General features: G+C 45.5%; 1 protein-coding gene across 1 annotated transcript in view; it reads left to right on the plus strand.

Annotated features, from left to right (window-relative positions):
• The window catches only part of SLIT3 (slit homolog 3 (Drosophila)), a gene marked incomplete at its 5' end in the record, with an annotated part of 205,812 nt that overhangs the window by 72,363 nt on the left and 114,979 nt on the right, over positions 1–18,470 (plus strand). The window contains 2 exons of the mRNA XM_008582348.1: positions 3,877–4,018; positions 12,933–13,004. Coding sequence (XP_008580570.1) covers positions 3,877–4,018; positions 12,933–13,004 — 214 coding nt within the window. The remainder of the gene's footprint in view (positions 1–3,876; positions 4,019–12,932; positions 13,005–18,470) is intronic.

Consider the following 18,470-nt stretch of genomic DNA (forward strand, 5'->3'; position numbering starts at 1 on the left):
AGAGAGAGACTCATTCCATCCCAATATAAAAACTTGATTCCCAGGGCTGGTGGTTAGCGCGCAGCCTTATAACACTAAGGTCACGGGTTTGGATCCCTGTATCAGCCAGCCACAAAAAACAGACAAACAAAAGTCTTGGTTCCCATTCCTCTCTGCTTCCCAGCTTATAATCATAGAGACTGGGAGGGAGGGATTTGCTGACAAAGCTCAGCAGAATGACCTGTGCAGGTGAGAGACTCACAGGGAGACCCAGGTGACTGGGGAAATGGCTTTAGCAGCACTGAGAGCTGTGGTGGAAAGAAGTGAGCTTCAGACAGGAGAGTCTCATCTACCCATAGCCACTCTGTCTGCCTGCTTTATAGCTAATCCTACCTGCCAGAGCCCAGGGCACTCAGAACTCAGGGAGCCTCCCTTCTGGGCCCTTCCAAAAGGAATGCTTATCTTCGTAGCTTAGTGACATTTAACTCCCACATCTCCCAGACTTCTCGGCCAATTTCATTCACATGTTCATCCTCTCATTTATCCAAGGTATGTTTACTGAGTCAGTGGTTTTTGTTGAGCCCTGATTTAGGTACTGAGAATCCAACAGTGACTAAAAGAGAGAAAGTCACTGCCCTTATAGAATTTACATTCCAATCGCATGCTGTGCAGAGACCCAAAGCAAAGGGAGAGATGTCAGCCACCACAGTTCTCAGAGGCCCATAGGGAAATGGGCTTAACCCATTGGGCATTGATCCAGGGAATCAATGTTTCCAGGGAAATGGAACCCATCTTTCAACCCCATTTTAAACCTGAAGTGTTTTGTTGAAACAAGAAGGTAAAGTCCTTACCATGCATGAAGTCCTGGCTGGGGAGCTGCCAGCCCAGGGTGCTAACAGAAGCTATAATTACTATTGTTTCTCTCTGTGTAATTAAAGGTGTTGTTAGTGACCTGGTTAAGAACTTTTCAAGGATTTTTTTTTTTTTTTTTTACCTTCACAACATGTCTTGAAATGTAGTGCACACTGCCCACGGAACCAGAGGCACCCTGTGAAAGATCCAGCCACCTCCCAGAGGGACTCGAGGCTGCAACCTGGGTCTGGTTTAGAACAGAATCAATTTCAACATAGAAGTCAGAAGGGGCCCCTTCGAAAAAACTCTATGTCAGAACTTCCTGTTGCCATTATGAGCCCTTGAATATGATGTCTTTCTTCCCCCTTTTCCAACATACGCCATTTAAGTAATGTTTTGACAGATCAGAAGAGGGATAGTCATCTGATCCCTCTGCCTGAATGGATGGAAATGCAAGAGTTCAGACTCCAGTCCCTGACATTTCTCAAATAGGAAGGTGTCCTGGGTGTGGTGATTTTCCCTGGCTTTGTCAGGTGCACTTGCCCCTTGATGTTCAAGGCCAGGCATGGCAGTTTTGGGAGGGTGCACCATCTGCACTTCAAAAGTCCTGACAGCTGAGGCCAACTGTTCCCAACCTCCGTCAGATGTGGGTGATGGGATGGGAGCCCTTCTCCCTTAGATCCTCTGCTGCCTTCAAAGAGGGGGAGTAGAAGAGGAAAAGGTGTTGTTAAGTGTCTTACTCCCTCTGCTTCCATTGTTCTGGAGAACAAGAGCAGTTGATCTTTAGTCCCAGAAAGGACTCTAGTAATCATGCAATTCAAACTCCTGATTTGCTGAAATGGTAACAGAAAAGCTCAGAGATGGTACTGTGACTTGCCCAAGGTCTTGCAGGCAATTAGTGACAGAGCAAGACCCAGTAATAATAATAACAACAGCTAACATTATTAAGCTCTGTGCCATGCATTCTTCTAAATATTTTTCATGCACGCATTAACTTCCTTTGCCTTTACAACAAAACCGTGCTATGAAATAAGTATTGTTATTTTCCCCACTTTACAGATGGGGAAAAGTGAGGCACATGGAAGTAAGAATTAAATGATGGAACCAGAATTCACACTGAGGCAGTGGTACTCCAGAGCCCACCCTCTCAGCCACAACACTCTCTCATTCCTGATCAGAGGCTCAAAGAGGCTGACTCTCTGGTGTTGCCACTTTCTCAGAATTCTAAAGGCTTTCTCAATTTGGAACAAAGTCAGTCTCATCATTCTCTCAAAGAGAATGTTCCAGCTGGAGATTTTAGTGTGAGTCATCATCTCTCTGGCATTTTCCATGGTTTCCATTGGATCCACTAGTGTGTGCTGCACTGGCGACTTTGAAGTCCTTGTACCCTGGACAAGAATATTTTCTCAAACATCCCAACTAAGAGGACGTTGTAAATTTTTGTTTTGTGTGTGAGGTTAAGGAAAGTGAGAATCTTTCATTGGTTTGGCACTTTCTGGGAATGTAAACATTCCAAAGTAAGCTGTAGGCATCAATTTGAACGCCTACAGAAAGATCACCCCTTGGAATCATGGGGTCTATTGAATGTGGCGAGTGGGACTCTCTACTTTAAGCCTCAGTGTCCAAATGAGGACTGGCCACAGGCCCACTTGGTTCTCTGATTCAACCACTATAGCTAGACCCACTCTGGCTTCCCAGAATTAGTTTCTCCAGTGAACAGGTGCCAAACCAAAAATCACTTTTGTCCAGCAGACATTTTCCATGTTTCATGTTTAATCTGCATTTACGAACCCAGAGCCAGAGGTTCCAGGTCCAAGCAGTGAGGGGATCTGCAGAGTTAGACTGAGTTTGGTCTCAGCCCATGGCCCTTTGCTCTGAGAGGCAAATCTGGTAAGATATTGAAATCCATTACATCCAGCACGCGTGAGATGAGGTCCTGGGAGGGCTGTGGGGTTGGGTGTCCCTTTTGGACCGTATCATCCACACTTGAAGAACTAACCATATGTTTGAGATTCTCACCTCACTTTGAGGTTGTAGTCATAGTGTGAAAGTGTTTGCAATGTCTTTAAAACATTCGAATTTACTTTTTGTATTTGGGATTTAATGTTGCCACAAGAGAAAGTGATTAAGATTCTCGGTGACTCTGAATCTTGTGTTAGGTTAGTAATGGACACGTTTATCTATGTTGGCTTTCTCAATAAGCTCCTTGGGTGCCATTTGCTTGGTCTCTTAATCACTTTGCTTTAAATTCACACTGGTTCTCACCTCAAACAAAATTAAGAGCTGACTCCAAAATATGTAGTAACGTATTTGCCTTTTTTCTAGTGACATACATTTTATCTGCATGTTCCCCAGATATAAAAGCCATTTGGAAGTGGCTTGGGCATTGCTACTCATGACCGTATTGACACTCTGACAATATCAATGCCCCAAATGGGAAAACTCTGCCACCTTTTTTCCTCCCACCTCATTATGATGTCTAACTCAAAAGAGAAAAAGTCTAACTCAGCATCCCATCACCAGCTAAAAGCCGAATGTATTGACACTCTGACAATATCAATGCCCCAAATGGGAAAACTCTGCCACCTTTTTTCCTCCCACCTCATTTTGATGTCTAACTCAAAAGAGAAAAAGTCTAACTCAGCATCCCATCACCAGCTAAAAGCCGAAAACTCCAGGGTGCCATTCAGACATTGGACACCCTGGGCAAGTGGTCCCAGTGTATGATCTTTGAATTCCAGTGACATTTTTTTGTGCATGATTGACTCTAAGCACTCTCCTTTCTCTGAAAGACTAGAATGTTGGGATAACAGAGCAGGTGAAGCAATCCAGAAAGGGTAAGGTCAAGGTCAGAATCTCTCCTCTTTGCTGAATAATTGGCCAGTGGCAGCTGTGCCTCCCAGGTGAGGGGAGATGCCAGTTGGTGATCATTTTTCAGATAGCTTATCAATTAATGCTGCATCCTTAGAAGCTGGTTGAGGGACACAGAAGCCCAGGCAGCTCCTGACACTGACCTGAGCTGACCGTTGTGTTCTGGTCCCACAGGCCCCCACCCGGAGCCGCCATCCTGCAATGCCAACTCCATCTCCTGCCCTTCGGCCTGCACTTGCAGTAATAACATCGTGGACTGTCGAGGAAAGGGCTTGACAGAGATCCCCTCCAATCTGCCAGAGAGCATCGTCGAAATGTGAGTGCCTCCATTTGCCACCCCTCCGTCCCTGGTGAGTTCACTTCTCCGTCCCAGCCAATCCCCTACTAGGCCATCAGCATGTTGGGCTGCTGGAGCCAACTGTTACAAACACTCTGGAATCTCTTTGCTGTCCTTCTAGGCTTTCCTGGATATGATAGCTCAGTGGTCAAGAGCATAGATTCAAGAACAGAGTCAGCAAGCTACAGCCGGCGGGCTAAACACACCCACCGCCCATTTTTGTAAATAAAGTTTTATTGGGACACATCCACAACCACTTGTTTATGTACTGTCTATGGCTGCTTTCATATGGCAGTATTGAGTAGTTGCAACAAAGGGCCGTGTGGCCTGCAAAGCCTAAAATATGTTTTCCCTGGCCCTTCCCAGTAAGTTTGCCAATCCCCGCCCTAGGGTCATACTGTGTCTGTATCCTGGCTCTACCATTTACTAGCTGTATGACTTGAGGTAAAATAATCTCTCTCTTTCGTTGTTAGTTTTCTCGCCTATAGTAATGTGAAAATTATAGTATTATACTTCAGTGGGTCACTGTGAAAACTCAATGAAATACCGCATGTGAAGTACTTAATACAGCCCTCAGTCCATGGGCAAGTGCTCTGTAAAACAGTGGTAGTGCGGAGAGTATACGAATAAGGAGCTGATTTCATAGCTACCACTACCAGCGAAGGGGACAGAGCTCTTGATTATTTCGAATCAGACTTTTGTCCTCTAGATTAGATCTTTAGGTAAAGAGACTAGATTGTGTGTGTCTATACATAGGTACAGATGTCAAAAATTCCAGTAAAATTTGTCCACGTAGCTCAGTCTTGTCCAATCCTCCCTTAAATGTTAGAAAATAGCCAGTGTCTCATTCTAGACTGAGTAGGTCAGTCAACATTGACCTCAAGATCACTCTTTAGATGACAACAGTTGTTTTCATTTTCTACCTTGTCCTTCCAATGGCTTTATCAAAAACATCACTATATGTAACCCTCCTACTGAAAACATCACATAAAATCCCTGCAAATGAAAGACATGTATTTCCCTTTCTACTCTGATTCATCTTCTCCTCCTCCTCCTCCTCCTCTTTCCCCTGTGCATGCCATTTTGTTCCCATCTTATTCCAACAGATGGCCCATTGACTCTTTTATTCAGCTGTGTATCTATTCAGCAAACATCTATTGTGAGCCTGCTGTGTTCTGTGCTTGGAGAGACCACAATGAACAAAATAGATGAAATCTCTGCCTTCCTGACACTTGCATTCTAGTGGGGGGGAGGCATGGATAATCAATAGACAAGGTAAAGTAAATTAGATAATGTGTTAGAAGTTGGTAGATTCTATGGAGGAAAATGAAGTGAAGAAAAGACTTGAAGTAAGTGAGAGAAAAAGCAAATTGCTATCTGGAGGAAGAGTGTCACAGGTAGTGAGAACAGCATGTGCAAAGGCCCTGTGGTAGGCATGTGCCTGGCCTACCAGAAGGCCAGTGTGGCTGGAGTGGAATAAGCAGCAGGGAGAGAAATTGGGGGATGAGCTCACAGAGCTAATGAGGGGCCAGATCATGGAGCATTTAAAGGACTTTTGTTTTACCCTGATTGAGATGGGAAGAAATATATGACTTATAGCAGTGAGTCTTAGTTTCTTCTTTCATCTACTTTGCCAGCTTTTCTCTAATTTCCATTAAAACTCTCTTCCCCAGCCCCAGGGGCTACAATCCATACCTCCACCCCTGCTCCTGCAGGCAGGAGCTGGTCAGTCGAGGATCCTGTCGCCTGCCGTCCACACCTTCGGTGGCCTTCATCCGTCTCCACCCAGCCCTCAGTCTCCCTTTCCACAAGCACCGACAGCGAATCCCCTTCGTGTCTTACTGTGGCCCTCCTTCACTCCCCTGCTCCATTGCCCTAGCTCTGCAGATCCCCCTCGCTGTGGAATCTGCTGAGACCCCACCTACCTCCCCTGCTCACCACTTTGCTTCCCTTCCTCCATCACTCTCCTCCTTCCTGTCCTCACATTCCTCCCTTTCTGTACTGTTTCCCCACCACTGTCTTCTCCCTCCCTGGATTCATCCTCCCCCATCTCTCCATCTCCCTACCCATGGTCTTTCCACTGCTCCTCCCACCCCCATCTCTTTCTCTAGCTTCTTGACCCTTTGCTCCCCAGTATAAGTGCCGTCCCCCTTGTCTCTCCATCCACGCCAGGTGGGCCAGAGTCCCAAGGTGGCTGTTCAAGACAACCCATCTCATTTCAGATTCCCATAGATCATTCCTTTCTTGCTCTGCTCCCCGCTACCCACTCCTTGTGTAGACCATGGATTCAGGCTGACCCATATTTAGCCCTGGCCCTGCCTTGTAGCCATCGGCAAATAACTTTTCTGAGCCTCGCTTTTCTCAACTGCAAATGCAGAGGCTAATGGTACCTCATTAATAGTTCTCATGAAAATTAAACAATGAATGCTGTAAGATGCTTAGTGTTGTGTCTGGCACATAGGATATACTATGTTAGCAATGACTTGTTATTTTACAACTACAAGTACTACAGCTATTACCACACTCTTATTAGGGATGGCGACAAGGGTTAGAAACCACCTGCTAGGAGCTAGCACTGCCTACACAAGAGATACCTTCATAAAGACATGTCAGTTCTTTGAAGGGTAATGGTTGAAAGAATAGGTTCTTGAAACAGACTAGCCATTTGTGTTATGACTTGAACCTGGTAGTGTCTCATCTTCATGCAAATGTATGCAGACATGGAAATAAGGCTGCCCCTGCTTATTGGGTACCCACAGTCTACCAGATGGATTGCCCAGGACTTCTCTTGCTGTGCTTGACCCATTCTCCTCTGTGATGAAATGCAGCTGAGAAATTAAAGCAGACGAGGCAAGTCTCTGCAGTTGGGGAGGGTAGTTTGGGAAGTGACATGTAAGAGAAAACTTGCAGGAAGGGAGGAACCTACTTGTTCCTAAGGGCAACTAAGCCTGTGCCTGGGGACCTGTGTGTTGGCTTAAAAGCCTGTAAAAAAGCTAAAATGCATCCTCTTAGCTGTGAGAGACCAGCAGATGGGTGAAAAGATGAGAAAATGAAGAAAGCAAAGAGTAGAAACAGCAGGATGCACCCCAGGATGAAAAGAAAGTGTGTGATTTATCATCCCAAAGACATCAAATGTGACTTTTTCTTTTTAATATTGAGAACTCCACCTCTTGTCCATGGCCACTTAAATAATCCAGATTTATTCTTCCCCCTTATAGGAATGCTTGGAACCAAATCAGGCTCTCCACTCCCTCTTCTTGATCCTTAGCTATTAATGATTCTCTTAAATTGCCTTAACCTTGGGAGGGGGTCCTGCATTCCCCAACATTTGGGGGAGGGGGTACTTATCTCTCATGCAGAGCAATCTGGCAGACTCAGATATTTTCCAAAGCCGAAGCAGCTCAAAGGAGTGTGTGCTGGGCTCCCCACATAACAGAGCCAATTCCTCTAAAAATAGCTTTCTTCCAGAGAACCCACAGTGAGATGGTTCACTGCAGATTTTCCTCGAAACTGATCTCCCACCAATGGCACTGTTCTCACTGTTCCCTGTCATTTCTTTGAACCAGATCCAGCTTCCAGTAGGGATAGATTCAGGGAAAAGCCAGAGGCCCACGTGTTTCTCTGTTCTGTGGTCTTCAGACACCATCCTGAGTCTTCAAAAGCCCTGGAGGGACCATCTGTTCTTAGAGCTTCTCCCAATCTCTGGCTCATCTTCCATTTTTGCTCTATATTTCCACAGTGTCACCCGGTGGCTCATGTCTTCTGCTGTGGCAGGTGAATATATTCAATGGAGAAAGGCTGCACATGGGTTTCAAGGCTGCTTAACAATAGCAAATATTCCCCCTTTACACTGATCATCAAGGAGGTTCTAAAAAGAGAAAGAGAAAGCTAAAAGCAAAATAAAACAAACAACAAACAGAACCAAAGAGTTAGATCCCTCTAGAAATCATTGACTTCAGTGATTCTTAAATGTTCTGAGAGCACCAGGTTTCTGAGAAAATGCCACAAGGAAGGAGGGGAGGTAGGGTGGGGTGAGTGCAGGGGGTGTAAAGGAGAAGCTGATCAGGCAACTGAATGGTTCAGAACAGAGTATTGGGATAAATTGTCGTGGGTTTGAATCCTGGTTCTGCCTCTTACTTTGGGCACATTTCTTAACATCTCATGCCTCACTCCATTCCACCCTTTGCAAACTGGAGGTCGTCATACCTACCTAAAGATTTTCCATGAAGATTAAATAACATAACATGTAGAAAGTTAGCACAGTGTTTGAAAACTACTAAATACTGGAATCTAAAAAGCAAAAACCTATGTACATGTATGCATATGCAACATGATAGAATGATTTACTCTCAACTTCCCATATAATTCTTCATTCACTTTCCTAAGATGAAAAAAAAAATACCTCTGTAGTCATCTGGGCATGTAGGCATCATGCATATAATAAGAAGAGCAAATCTGGCTCTGTGTTGCTCCTCTGCTTTCTCGTAGGTGATGCCAGGTGTTCTGCAAACACCAGGTAAGAATGCCTGTGTCAGATATGCCTGCATCCCTCCTCCTTGCTGTGGACCAAACATACAAACTCAGTGGGGGAGTCCAGGACTCATCATCTTTGTAAAGAACCACAAGAAGCAATGGTAACGAAGGGGAGAAGCCAGAAAGGGGCTGCCCCAGAAGATGGCCCAAAGAGCAGCTTTGAAAAGGACCTTCCCTGTCAGTCCTATTCCAGGCAAAGAGAGGCATCAGGAACTGGACCTTTGGGCTCTGAATTGCTGTCTGGTCTCCAACCAAATGGCCTAGGATAACTGAGGGGAAGGAAAAATGTGTAATTTCCTTCCTTTGGCAGGATCTGGACATCTTAACAAGAGTTCCCAAGTCAAGGGAAAACTCAGAGAGATAAGGAAGAGTTATGAGCAAGAGGCAGTATAGTCTAGGGGATAAGAACACAGGCACTTGAATCAGACCAACCTGGGTTCAAGTCCAGGCTCTGCCATTCACTAGGTCCATGACCTCAGGCAAATTGACCTTTTGTACCATGATTTCTCCAGCTGTAAAATGGGTTTATTAATACTACTTGCTTCATAGTACTGTTGAAAGAAATAACATGAGCCAGTGCATGAGGGGCACAATGTCTCATATCATCACCACCACCACCACCAATATTTCCGCACAGTTCCACAACCTCTTTATCAGGAGACTTGCAGACATGCCTGTGCACTAGCCATGCCCCAGTCAGTCTCTCTGGCATCTTGTTTGACTTATGTATTGCAAAAAATATATTGCACTCAGCTCCATGTTTGTAAATGACAGATTATTAAGAAAGCACCCGAGGAACTATGTCAAATCAATACAGAGCACAAATGGCTGAAATCCCCATCAGATTCTCCCATTGTTTTTGCTGGTGCAGGAATATGCTTGGATGTTTGATTTGTATGTTTGTTTTTATGCAAGTTCTATTAAATCAGTTTGCAGCCTGAAGAATGTTTGCCAGACAAAGAGAGACACATGTGCCAGTTCAGAGAGACCTACAACAGCTGTTGGCTTCAGACACATTCCAAAATGTGACAGTTTTTGCTGATGCTAAAGCTCCTTATTGTCCTTTGCAGAGAAGTTTTTTCACTGGAAGTCTGGATCTTTGCATCCTTGTTCCAGGCTGCAGAACTGGGCAAGTGTAAAACCTACCAGGGGGAAACCTGCTGCACAGACTGTGTGCACACACGCTCCAGCCTTTCTGTCTTGACAGAGGGGCCATTTTTCCTGCCGATGAGCTGGCAATGACTGAAATAATGGAGATGCTTTAACTCCAAATGGTATTTAATAAAGTTCAGTGATTAGGAGTTGGTTTTGGGAATCAGACCAACTAGGGTCTGAGTCCCAGCTCTAGCTCTTCTGGGCTTTGTGGATTTGGACAAGTGACTTAACCTCTCTGAGCCTCAATTTTCCCATGTTTACAGTTGGGGTGGTAGTAACTAATTAGATCGGCCTCATAGGTGTGTAAATGTTTAGACAAACCATTTGAAACTCTGAGCCCAGTGCCTGACATCTAAGTACCTGATACGTATTAGCTCTTGTTGTTGTTGTTACCCCCGCCCTTGCCTTCTCTGTACACTCGAGGTACACCAGCTATTCACAACTACCTCACCCCCACCCCAGACAAATCCCTGATACCTCCTGGGGCAAAGTTAACCCCCATCGTGGCATGGCCTTAGCACTTCATACAGGGTTGGATGTTCAGACAGTGCCCAAAACATCACGAGGAGCTGAAAGAATATAGACAATTAATCCCCAGTGAGCGAGTCTGAGGAATACCAAGGTCTCTGCCAAGGTTAACAGGCTAAGCTTGGAATTCTTTGATCTTTGCTCACAAACCACACCTCTACACTCTATTTGCATATTTTATATATATATTCACGTCTGTATTCCATCTTCCCTCAACTCCTTCAGCCTTTTTACTGAGCACCTGCTTCCACACAGGCTGTGTGATATTTCAGAGAGAGCATTGGGGTCTTCATCCTTTAAATTTTTCTGTGATTTTGAGAAAGTCACTTGAGTCTCTGGGCCTCACTACCTGCAATTTCACAAATAGATAGAGGCAGTATGTCCAATGGGTAGAAGCAGAGAAATATTGATTCTGCCACTTATTATTAGCTCTGTCACTTCAGACAGCTTATTTGATCCTCTGGGTTTTCTTTTCCTCATCTCAAAAATGGGGCCAATGCAGCTTACCTCATAAGTGTAAGGATTGAGAGAAATAATAGACATAAATCAACAAGACTGCACAAATGATGGCTCTTCTTGTTTTTTATGATAGCGATACAATTTAATTCTGTGCTGGACCATCTTGGGTTAATCTCTATCACCAGATTATTAAATTCTTTGGGGCCAGTATCACATCCAGGTCCTTGATTCATCTCTCCTTTAGTTCTGGTACCCCTCACTAAAGTGGAGGTTAATTGATTGTGAACTGCAGAGAGCCGCAAGACCTCACACCCAACACTGACCTGACTTGCATAGGCCCTTGGCCTGCACCTGGGAGCAGTGGATCCTCTTGCAAAAGCTGAGGGGGTTGACAGTGGCTCTCTTTGGTGGCATCCTCCAACTGAAATTCCTTGCCAGAGTAGCAGGTAAATCTCAGGATTCCTGGAGACCATGTGCCACCTTCCTGGTAGCCCCAGAGATCTATGGAACTGCTGCCTTGGCTGAGAAATCCTGCTGAACTCTTTGCTCAGCTGGAAAATGAGAATGTACTTGGAACTTCTTGGTCAAGGCATGCTGCCTTGAGTCGCTGCCTCCGTGGGTGGCTGTATCCAGTCCCTGAGATCCTGTGGCAAGTGTTTGTGGCCCACCAGGAGCCAGCCAGGCCACTGTCCAGCCTGCCTGTGACTGTGGTCCCAGTAGAGTACACTCCCCGCCCCCTTCCAGCGGGGCACAAAGGCATTGTTAATAGACCGTGGCAGTCCCATTTGTAGAGTCTATTCATCTGGCAGCCAAGAATGATCTGTCCTGATACTCCCTCTCTCTTCTCACTCGCCCTTCCCCTTTTCTCTCCACCCCCTTCCCTTCCCTCTTCCTTTTGCCTACAGAGTGATTTGTCTGTGTTATGGGCAGGCCTGACAAACCATTCCACATTAGCAGCTGAGATGTTGTTTGAAATGGGAAAATTGCTGGCAAACTGCTCCATTAGCGGCTCCAGTAACAAATACTCTGTTCCCCCAATGAAGATGAGATCGCAGAGGCACAAATTAATACGACTGTCTCCCCCACTCTGCAGCGGGGATTACTCTTCAAGATGAATAGGCTCATCCCAGCCAGAAATGTGCATCCACTAGAAGCAGCCTCCGAGGAAGCCAGTTCCTCCCCTCTATCCCTTTTGCTCCCCCCACACCCCCCTCCACACACTCCATTTTTTGCGTCTTCCCAGCTGAGGGTTTGGGGAGCATCAATGCCAAATGAGGAGGTGATGAAAAGATCTGCACCACGGAGAGAAGGGAGATGGATGAGGACGAGCTGCTGAGTCCTCAGCCCAGGCCTGGTGTTATTCATCACCTCTAATAGAGGGCCTGCCTCCCGCCCTTGCCTGGTTCCCACCACACCTGCTCTTGGCTACGGGAAGTCATTTGAGAGATGAAAGAATAAAGAATGGAAAGGCTCAGTCACTCCCCATGGCCCCTTCTCTCCCAAGGAAGTTCTGGGCGCTGGACCTGCTGTGTCTCATAGTCTTTCCAGAGTCATAGAGAGGAAGCATTTCAGGAAAGCCCGTGTTCCAACAGTAGCCCAGGAGAGTGGTCCAATCTGGAGCCCTGGGGCCTCCAGGATGTCAGGAAGCCAGTCTGATGAATGTCAGGCTGGGCAGCCTAAAGACTGTAAGGCTGTTTCTCCAGCATATTAAAGCAGCCCACTGAAAAGCCCAAAAGTGAAGTCAGCCATTGACGTTTCTGCCTGTACAGTACCCCATTAGCAGTGTGGTTGAAGTTTTTAACTGAATAGTAACGTGGTTTCATGACAGATAAGCATTGCTGGCCCATGGTCCATCTCTTTTTACTCTTCCTTCTCTTTACCCTTTTGACTTTTTCTGCACTCTGCTTGGTTACTTCCTACAGCTTTCTCTGAAGGAGATATCTGCCTCTAAATGCAGCTTAGAATAAGCAAGAATCAAAAATCCGCAAGAAGATGTTATCTTTTCTAGCTTTCTCCAAAGAAAGTTAGACCCATGGATGGGTGCTCCATACACCAGAACCCAAGTTCTCTGTCTGTTGCCCAGTGTCTCCCACAACCAGAGCCTGTGCCTTGTGATGATGGGGACCGTCCTGTTCTCAAGGCCAGAGAACACAGTAGACCTAAGTAACCACCTGTTCACAGGTGGATGGTTAATTGACTCCTCTGCTTTGTTTCCCAGACGCCTGGAACAGAACTCCATCAAATCCATCCCTGCAGGAGCCTTCACCCAGTACAAGAAACTGAAGCGAATGTAAGTTCCCACCGGGGAGAAAGAAGCCCAAATGTTTTCAGTTTTGGGGGTAATTTGTAATGTGTAGTGGGCAATCTGCCCCAGATGACAGAATGCATCTATTCCTCTGGGACAGTTCAGTTTCAGACCTGGAATGCTCTCCTAAGATTGGGAGGTAAAGTTCAGAAGTGTTGGGTGCAGATTGTGAGGTGTGTGGGCTTTCACACGTACAGGGAAGAGTCTCATGGGCAATCTGCCCCAGATGACAGAATGCATCTATTCCTCTGGGACAGTTCAGTTTCAGACCTGGAATGCTCTCCTAAGATTGGGAGGTAAAGGTCAGAAGTGTTGGGTGCAGATTGTGAGGTGTGTGGGCTTTCACACGTACAGGGAAGAGTCTCTCCAACCAGGTAAAGTAACAGTATGTGGGAGGTGGAGATGAGTTGGCCTAAAAATCCCATATCACCATTTTTATTGTTTCTTTGCTTTGGTGATGTGGACCTGAAGTAGGAATTTCAGCAGAAATGTGACAGTGGCTCCACATCTGTCTACACCACCATCACCAACATCCCTACAACCATGCCTAGGTTCATGTAACAAATACTTAGTGAATGTCTACTGCATGCAAGGATCCGTGGATAGAGCAGTGGACAGGAACAAAGTCTGCTGTCATGGAGCTTACATTCCAGTGGGAGAACACAGGAAATAAACAAATAAATATCAGAAATTGATAAGTACTAAGAAATAAACCAAAAAAAAAGGTAAGGAGACTTGAGAGTGATAGTAGGGTGGTCTTTTAGGTGGGTTTGCCCCATGAAGGCCTCTATGTGCAGGTTACCATGAGCTTTCAGGGAGGACTGTCCCAGGCAGCAGGAAGAGCAGGCAGCCAGCTCTGGGTGCATGCATGGAGGGTTTGTGGAATGGCAAGGAGGAGGGGAAGGAGTGAGGGGAGAGGGGAGGGATTGTAATGGAGAGGTAGGTAGGGGCTAAAGTAGATCACTTTAGACCATGGTAAGGACTTTTTATTCTTTCTAAGTGAAACAGAAGTCTTGGAGGGTTTGGTCAACAAATGCTTGACCACAATCATCCCCAACATCCCCATTTCCACTATAACCAATATCACTTCCACCACTACATCACATCAATATCTGGTGACACCAACACTGCTGTGCCTTCCTTCCCACAGTAGCCTTTGACAGCACATGATATCATCGCCCTCATCCTGGCCATTGTGACGATGTCGTCATCCTTCCCCATCACATGATGACCTTGAGCTCTGCTCTGAGTCACTCAGAGCTGGGCACTCTGAAGAGAGGCTAGTAGGATTCAGACATGGTCCAACCATTGCCATGAGAGATATTAAGATTCTGGAGGGAGGCTCCTTTCACTTTTTCAGGCTAAGAAATCATTTATGATAGCCCAGTGATCAAGATGCTGTTTTCATCCCACTTACATACTCTTCTGTGCCCCCACAGAGGAAAGAGAGAGGGCAGATAGAAATGTGTATGGACTCCATCCTGTTTGCCCTTGCACACCAAGCTGATTCATTGGTTTCCCTTGTGTGGGAGGGCCTACATTAAAGGGGTTAAGTGTCTACTGATTCCTTTTATGTTCAAAATAAACATCCCTGAAAGACAGTGGCATTGGTAAGCTTTACCCTCCAGATCTCAGGAAGACAACTTCCCATCTCTCTGGAAATCCAAACCAAACAAGATGTTCTCCTGGTACAATTCCAGAAGTGGAAACCAACATAATGAGCCATCTCTAAGCACATATGAACTTCTTCCCTCCCCTTGGCAGCATTCCTGCTGGAGGAGCTGTATAAATATAGGCCTTAATATTTAAAACCTCAGGCCATTAATCTCCTGGTGATCCTGCTTCCCCAGCTCACTCTCCGTGCACCCCTCCCCCCAATTCATTTTTAAAACCCAGCTTGATTATACAGCCAGATAGTAATTTCAGTGAAAAATGACAAGTTCAGTCACTGCCCCAACCTATATCTCTTGCATGATTTAAGTTACCGCTCTAATTTTTTGTGAAGTCCAGGTAATTTAGAGCTTGGTGATGGTTTACAATCTTTTCTCCATCCTGTTGGAATCACCATGATCTGTGTATTCAAAATTCATAAGACATTCTCAGTCATGATCTAGAAAGTGAATTTAATTTTTGATACTTCTGATGCTACTGATATTTATTATGATGCCTTTTTTTCCCCAAATGGATGGCAGTAGAAAAGAGATCCCACTTCAATTTTTTCAACTAAATGAACTTGAGAAACCTAGACTGAAGTGCAGTGGCTTGGGGGAAGTAGGGTCCCTGGAATGGATTTCAAAGCACTGAGTATGAATTCCTCCTAGGTGTACATGACCAGTTTATCCCTAATATCTAATGGGAGGAAGTTCCCCCCTCAACTATGACCAAACCACATTTTGCTCTCATTCCTTTAAAAAAAAAAAAAAAGCAAAGAAGAATTATTTTCTCTGAATGAATGGCTTTGTTCTTACCTATTCCTAGTGGTCATCTTCACCTTAGTATAAAAAACATTCCAAGGTAAATACTAGTATCAAGGTAGAAAAGCCATTTGCCATTTGCTGGGAGCATTGAAGGCACTGGAGACAATCCATAGTCTTACAGGGTTGTTTGGCTGGTAACCTTGACACCTGGGGGCCAAACCTGTGTTGTTTGGCAAGAAATGCTATGTTGAGTTCTTCTCATTTATGTGCTCCTAGGTAGAGTGGTTTTCCACAGGCTCCAGGGCCTCCTAATGTTTCACACATATTCCCTGCTTGACCTTTGTAGGCACTTGACTTTGCCACCTCTGTTCCACACAGTCTGGAAAAGCCACTCCCTCTTGGTCATCCAGTTTATAAGCCCCAGGTGACTGAGACTAACCAGATTCTAAACCACTGTGGACTAACATATGACCCAGGGACCACCTGCATGAGAATCAGCTGGAGATTTGTTAAATATGCAGATTTCTAGCCCCCACCCCACCCCCAGCCTACCAAATCAGACTTTCTGGGTACATTTTAACAAACACCCTTGAGAGGTTTGAGAACCACTGGTCAAGAGTGACCCCAATGTCCAGACTCAGTTCTAGGACCACCCTGCTGTAGATTGGGAGGGAATCAAGTGTGGCAGTCAGGGGACAGCCGAAGCCTTCCCCAGGCTACCTTCCTCTCCAGTGCCACTGTGTTCTGCACCCATATAGTGAAATAGCAGGAAGGGCCATGAGCCGAGAGTCAAGAGACTTGCAATGCCCACTCCATGACCAAATAGCTGTGTCAAGTCACCTGTGGGTCCAGGTTCTTCACCTGTCAGGGCTGCTGTTTTCCTCCTGCAGAATTAAGAATTAAGACAAAGTATACGCATGATCTCACTCATGTGGAATCTTAAAAAAGTTGAACTCATGGAAGCAGAGAGTAGAATGGTGGTTACCAGGGGCTGTACAGGGGTGGGGGGGTGTTTGGGAGATGTTGGTCAAAAGATACAAAGTTTTAGTTAGGTAAGAGTAATAAGTTCAAGAGATCTGTTGTGCAACATGGTGACTGTAATTAATAACAATGTATTGTATACTTGAAAATTGCTAGTAGAGTAGATTTTAAGTGTTCTCACCACAAATAAATATGTGAGGTGCTGCATATGTTAAATAGCTTGATTTAGCCATTCCACAATGAATACTTCAAAACATCATGTTGTACACCATAAATATATACAATTAAAAAATGAAGGAAAAAAAAAAACAGATGAAGTGACCACCAGGGTTAATTCCCAGCTAAACTATCACCTCTCCAATTCCTAGTCTTCACCATCTCCAAAACCACAAGACATCTTACCTCGTGCTATAGTGAGGGAACAGATGAAGTGACCACCAGGGTTAATTCCCAGCTAAACTATCACCTCTCTAATTCCTAGTCTTCACCATCTCCAAAACCACAAGACATCTTACCTCGTGCTATAGTGAGGGATGCATCCAAAAGCCTACTTGTGGACTGAAAACCATTTTTTCCTCACAAAGCTAAAGCAGAGCTTTAGCCCCATGGGCCACAGAACTTCCTCTTGCATGCTAGAGGTCTAAGCACCTTGAAGGGACGTCCCATGATCATGGAAAAAAAGATAAAACAGGCCCTCTCACTAGTCTGGTCTGAATAGACCTTCATACTTAACTGAAATGCTTTGCTAGGCAGCCATGCCAAGGGCGAGCAAGATTAGAATAATCCAGGGTATTTGCCTGTTAAGACTCTTAATACAAAAATGAAGCACTGAAGAAAAGCCGTGAGTAAGCTGTCGAGTTTGCAAGCACAATCTCTGGATTTGTTAAAGGCGATCTCGCCAGCTAAAGGGATAAACCAGACATCTGTGCCCAGGAAGCCTTAACCTGTGAAGTATCTTTCAACTTACAGGCTTTGGAAACAGGGAGGGAAGGGAGCAGAGGCCTAGGCAAAGGTTGCAGTGCAGGCCTTTTGAAGGCTATTAGAGGAAGGAAGGAAACAGGCCCAAGGAGACCCCCACTGCATGTGCTTAAGAGGCTGGGAGGCCAGGTTGCCTAGCCTCGCTGGAGGCAATTGCTTAAGAAACTGCTTAGACGTGCTTTCTTCTCAATATTCTCTTGTCTCCTCCTTGTTGACCCTCCAAGACCCTAGCTCTCACTCTCCTACACAAAAGCAAAGACACATTGATTTATTTTGTTAAAGAAAAAGAACTGGAGAGGACTGTTATCGCAGGAAATTGGAGCATCTCTCCAGGAGCCCAGAGGCCATCCCTGAGCTAATGACTCTGAGAGAGAGAATTCCCCCTTAGTAAAGGACCATTAGCAAGAACTGGTGTCCAGGCTCTCAAAAGTCTCTGGGATGCAGGAAAATAGGCAGCCTCGGGGTGTGTGAGAAGGAGTGGGGTGGGGAGATTTCCATTCACCACCGAGCCAGTTCAGCTGCCTTATTGCCCAGTGTTCATACAATTCTTTTATTTATTTATCTATTCTTTTAATTGTACATGTTTATGGGTCGTACAATCCCTCTAACACACAGCATCCCTTCTGCTCACATGATCCAAAGCCCCAGACAATATCACTGCCCTGGACTTGCTCCCGTGTGAGGAGCACTGCCAGCCAGCGACAAGCTCACGTCTCAAAGGCGTCCCTCGAGAATTCCATGACGTTCTTACATCACACAGCCCAGAGGATGCACTGAAGCAGACAGAGATTTAGGTCTCTGCTCAAAACCACCTTTTGGGTCAGTGAGGAAAAGTCACTGGAGAGGTGAGATGACTCAGGACTTTCTGGGAGAAAAATAAGCGTTTGCTGAGGCATAAGGCGAGAAGATGATGCTTAAAGGAACCCTGGCCGGTTCCTCTTGCATCTATGGCATTAATTTCTTGGTAATCTGACGTAATATAAGGACATGATTTGACTGGATGCAGTTTTCCACCTAAAAAGTGAGGACCCACGCATGCACAGCCTTATACGCAAGTCAGGATGCCATGGGTAGA

Source organism: Galeopterus variegatus, unplaced genomic scaffold, assembly GCF_000696425.1.
Source record: "Galeopterus variegatus unplaced genomic scaffold, G_variegatus-3.0.2 Scaffold2578, whole genome shotgun sequence".
Classification (NCBI taxonomy): Eukaryota; Metazoa; Chordata; class Mammalia; order Dermoptera; family Cynocephalidae; genus Galeopterus; species Galeopterus variegatus.